This window comes from Neltuma alba, unplaced genomic scaffold (genome assembly GCF_004799145.2).
Source record: "Neltuma alba isolate B1F8T4 unplaced genomic scaffold, ASM479914v2 tig00012824_pilon, whole genome shotgun sequence".
Taxonomy (NCBI): Eukaryota; Viridiplantae; Streptophyta; class Magnoliopsida; order Fabales; family Fabaceae; genus Neltuma; species Neltuma alba.
Genome location: NW_021637216.1, coordinates 312044 through 317687, shown reverse-complemented (window position 1 = coordinate 317687; position 5644 = coordinate 312044). Strand labels below are relative to the sequence as shown.

The following is a 5644-nucleotide window of genomic DNA, read 5'->3' as shown; positions in this document are numbered from 1 at the left end:
AGAAATTGTTTCTTATATCGTTATATTGAGACACTACGATGAGAGAGGACGTTTCTTATAAAAAGGGGAGGGAGAGGGTAAATTATTAATAATTAATTATTTTTTAATTATTTATAGCTAAAGGACAAAAGAAAAATCTTATATGAAAAAACAACCTCTTATTTTCTTCTGTTTCGTATGTACGTACCACGAAGTTACCATTTCATAATCACTTCCTTGAGAGTGAAGCTTTTTGAGATATATTTTACATATCCAACCCTAGTTTTCAAAGCTTGATTGCATAAGCTTGGTGGTTAACTTCTCGTTCTCTTCTTCAGCATATAAAGCTATATATATTATAATATTCCTATTAAAACTTGCCTTTTTTCATATATAGGAATACAAAAATCAACAACTTGTAAATTAAAGCACGTCTTTCTTCTCCTATCTAGCTAGCCAGAGCTTCCACAGAAAATATTACAGATCATCGATGACAAAGCCGGGCGCGCTTTTTCCAAGTTCATCATCTAAGTTCGGAATCGATCAGAGAGGAGGCTCACGGCAGTCTCAGGTGATCGCAAAACTGAAGCCAAAGATCAGAGTAATTCACGTGGATGCACCTAAAATAATACAAACTGATGCTGCGAATTTCAGAGACCTTGTTCAGAGATTGACCGGCAAGCCTGGATATAACCGGAGGACTGTGGAAAAACAAGAAGAAGGAGAGGACTTTCTGGGTCTGCGAAATGGCAAGAGGATCAAGAATGAAGAAGAAGAAGAAGAAGATGATGATAATGAGATATCGAGGAGGTCAAAGTCAAACAAGGAGATCAGGTTGGGTGGTTTCTTTGATCATCGTCGTCATCATGCTGGGTTCTCTGAAGTGGATGGCTTTATGGAACAGTTAAGTGCTATGAACTAATAATTAAGGCCTTCTTTTACGCTGTATTATTATCAATTCTCATCTCTTTAATTTATCTCATCTCCTTGGTTTGTAAATATATGTAAATAAGAACCTGTGCTTCTTCGATCCACTTCAGATACGACTCTTAGCTTTCTTTATTTTGAATCAAGTTTGTTTTGTTTTGACTTTAACATATAATTGGATCCTTTTAATGATCCAGTGGATTTGTTATAACTATACACACACACAAAACAAATTAAACTTATGAAACATGATCTTGTAGGTATAAAACCTATTCTCGACCATATATACTTCGTATATTGATGTCTCATATGATGTCTTTTTAAAGCATTCGGCCAAAATCATGCTTGAACATAAGAGGCCTGGGGCTCATTTTCCAGCAGCGATCGGTCCCATCAAAAGCTTGCATAAATTGATCACCCTATAAATTTAATTATTCAATCGCATCACGCATGTATCAACAAATTAAACTATTGAATATAAATGTAATCCTCCTCCGGTCCTAATTATAAGACCCAATTGACTTATTTGAGGAGATTAAGGAAGTAAGTTAAGTTGGTTATTTATAATAAATAAGTGTTGTCATTCATAAAATATCCTTGCTAATTAAGTATATTGGCTAAAACTATCATTATTAGAAGGATTATCTTGGAAAAAAATGCATAAATATAAGAGACAAAATGGATTTGGGTCTTATAATTAGGACCAAATAAAAAGTCAAATGGGGTCTTATAATAAGGACCGGAGGAGTATTTCTTAAAGCAATATATAATAAAAACATTCACATCATAACGGCGTATTTACCCCGAAATCTCTAATCTCAGCCCAGAAAAAGACATCATCCCTAACGCACAGACACACACACACGCAATATGATAATAATATTCCATTCCCATGTCATCTAATTTTCTATCTTTTGAAGAAAGAGCAAATTATTCTAAAACAGGAGATATAGAACCAGGTTACTTGGCATTATTAGTCATTATTTTAACTTGTTTTATATTTCTTTTAATGAAAAGAATGTATAGTCGATGTTTTATATTTAGTCAAACTCGACATATTGTTAATGATGTAGGCATATTTCAGATTTCAATAATTACAACCTTAGGAATGCGATGCCCTAAAACAAGACCTAGAATATGCAAACAATTTTGGGCAAGTTCTGAACCTATTTATATAGCGATTGGTGATGAGATTTAGCTACAGAATTTTCATTACTAAGAAGTTTAGCGACAAAATTTCGTTACTAATTACTATTCCTCTGATCCTAAACATAGGACTCATTTTGTAGTGTAAATTGGTACAAATTACAGCAATTTATACTACAAAATAGGCCATATATTTAGGACCAGAGGATTATTAATTAGTTACAGTTTTTTCTACAATGGAATTTGCAAATTCCTTCACTAACAGTATAGCTAGACCTATACTGCTTTGTTTGATTCTTAGTAAATTTAATCCTATTTGTAACCCAATTAAACTTAATATTATATCCTGACCCAGTCCCTACACATTCCTAACTCATGGATACTCATTTAAGTATTGGAAAGTAAAAACCGGGGTAGACAGGTTTTCAGCTGAAGTTGTAAAATATACAATTTGAAAACATAGGAGAGCCAATGCCATCATGGCCACTTGTGACTTTAAATTGTAAGTTATAATATTTTTTGTAAAAAATATAATGCAACTAGTTATTTAGCCGTGTACATTAACGTGCAAGTCGCAAAGAATTTAATTTCAATTTCATTGTCGACAAGATTATTGTAGATTCTATTAAATTAAAATACTTGAGCGAGCAGATGATATCACTTCAAAATAGTAATGCACTTTTATTTTCATCATAAAAAAGTAATGCACTTTTATTCTTTAATTTGATGATAAATTATACGAGTATTTGTTTTAATGTAATTATATGTGTGTGTACATGTTGGAGGAAAACGCAAATTGCAAATTCAATTTACAAAGAAATATTATCAATCAACAAAGAAGGCATCAGATGCGAGCAGCTACCTTTTGCCTTTTCCCTTTCCCATTCCTTTATTTTCAAATCCAGAAAAATTAAATATTTATAAGTAACAAAAGTGGCTTTTTCAAAAAAAAAATTTTACCCCATATTTTAACCACTTTTACCTTCTCACCCGTTAAGGAAAGCCATGCATGAAACAAATTTAATTATACGATGGATTTCATTTTTCAAAACCACGAGGACGTATCTTTGCACGGGAGAGCAAGGTTTCTTCTTGCGATGCCTTAATGATAAATTTAATCTATAAAATTAATTATAATTTGTAATTATAATTTTTCAAAAATTTTCAATGCAATAATATAAGAGAAAAATTTAGGTCAGGATGCTTGTATCTAGTATATCAAACCTCCGATCACATATAATCATGTGTCTTTTTTTGTTTTATATAGATTTATAATTAAATGTAACATATGGTTGATATAATAAATATAAGTAATTTGATGTAAGTATTGTCCATAATATAATGGGTTAATTAATCCGCAAGTCCTTGTAGTTTCAACCAATTTTGAATTAGGTCTTTATAGTTTTTTTTCTTTTTATCAGGTTCTTATACTTTCATTTGTTTTTAATTAAGTCCTTGCATTTATTTTTCTTTTTATTAAGTCCTTATAATTTCACTAAATTTTTAATCAGGTCCATCTAGTTTTAATTTTTATTTATTAATTAAATATAAATTAATTAAATAAATTAATACTGAAATATAAAATATTAATAATTATATAATAAAAGATAAGTAATATAATTAATTAATTCAGGAAAAATTTTTACAACAATTAATTTTTTTGCAAAAAAATTATTATAATGATTTATTATTTTTAGAATATTATTGTTTATAAACTAATATTAAATAATAAATATTATTTTATGTTTATAGAGTAGTACTATTAGAATTTATAAAATAAAGAATAAAAAATTTAGGGACTTAATTAAAAATAAGATGAACTTATAAGGACTTGATAAAAAGAAAAATAAATGCAAGGATTTAATTAAAAACAGGTAAAAATATAAGGACATGATAAAAAGAAAAAAAATTATAGGGACCTGATTCAAAATTGATTGAAACTATAAGGACTTTCAGATTAATTATCCCTAATATAATTATATAAACTTGCTTAGAATGACTTAAATTTTTTTTAATTATAATTTATAAAATATAAAATAAATATGTGTGAAAAGAGTTTTATTTTAATTTACGTATATTGATTAAAAAAAACGCTTGTTACTACTCCATTGCATCCGCGACCCACGTGTGGTTGTATAATTTGGAACATTTGATTTGACCCACCGATCATGCGGCAGGTCAGGAATTGGATGCCATGCCATGCCATGTTTAGGTGCGCCGGGCCTCAACCTAACCGTCCTTTTTGTTATTGCAGACATTTTAGAAAGTCAATTGCTAAAGAAGACCACAAAGATGCTTAGGGGTCAACTTTAAACCCCTCTCTTCCTCTCTTACTTTTTGATTTTGCTTTTGAAATGTATTCTTAGCCTTATAACATTAAAAAGACTCAAAGGTTAGAAATATACTATCTCCTCTCTTTAATATAAAAATTAATTTAACGTTCTATTTGGTTATAAATATATGATCTCAATCTATTTTATTTTATTTATTCATTATTTTTTAGACAGTCCTTACAGTAGTTATACACATATTAAATGTTTTATCAAATGATAGTTCTAATTAATACATATGATTAGAAAATATATTTTATAGGATACAACACTTATTTGTTATAAATAATTAACTTAACTAATTTTTTTATATTAAGAACTGGGGTAGGATAATTTAAGTTGGCGAAACATATATAATGTCGTATATTCCTCTCTCATTCTTATTAGAAGGCATTTCTATCTAACCCTCACATAATTAGAAGTGGACTTGTTTGGAATGATAATCGGAATTTTAAAAATGACTTTTCAATTATAATTTAGAAAATTCAAAAAACGTGTGGAAAGTTTTATCTTAATTTATGTAAAAATATTTATAAACAACTTTAAACAATATTTTTTATATACTTTAAATTCTTTACATTATCTTTTTAGTTAATTTTAATAGAATAATTTTTAAGGATCGATGGCAATATTCTTTCGTATTATTATCATTATTTTATTATAAAATATAACTGATTATTATAACTTAATTGTCTTATTTTCTTTAATTAAAAATTTTCATTGCTTCTAGTTGACCAAAAATAGTTTCATTATTAATTTCTTTTTCTTTGTACAGTGAAAATTCGAACCCTTTACGGCTTTACCTCTACATACTATCTCCGATTCTTAATATAAGATTTTTTTAACTTTTATTTTAGTCCTAAATATAAAACCCCAATCCAGTTTGTCTTTTATATTTATACATTTTTTTCCTAATATAGTCTTTTTAATAATGGTAATTTTAGCTAATACACTTGATTAGTAAGGATATTTTAGGAAAGATAATATCTATTTATTACAAATAACTAACTTAATTTCTTTTTTTAATTTCTTCAAATTAATTAACTAGTTCTTATAATTAGTACCGGAGGCAGTACATTTTAACATTTTAGCAGTTGAACTCTTGCGTCGTAAACAGGTGAATAGCATGTTCTTAGAAAAGGTTCATTACTTTTCCTCCGGGCCCCAAAAAAGAAATTAAAATGTCAAAATGAAAATAATCGTAGTTTTTTCTTCACAAACCACAGCCTCAGCGACAAATAATCGCAGTCACGGTCGCATTC

At 28.5% G+C, this 5644-nt stretch overlaps 1 protein-coding gene across 1 annotated transcript; it reads left to right on the top strand.

Moving 5' to 3' along the window:
* Positions 1 to 434: 434 nt before the first annotated feature.
* Positions 435 to 1114, top strand: LOC114731355 (VQ motif-containing protein 17-like). The gene has a single exon (XM_028918497.1). The coding sequence runs from the start codon at positions 470 to 472 to the stop codon at positions 899 to 901; it is 432 nt and encodes a 143-aa protein (XP_028774330.1). The 5' UTR covers positions 435 to 469; the 3' UTR covers positions 902 to 1114.
* Positions 1115 to 5644: the final 4530 nt, after the last annotated feature.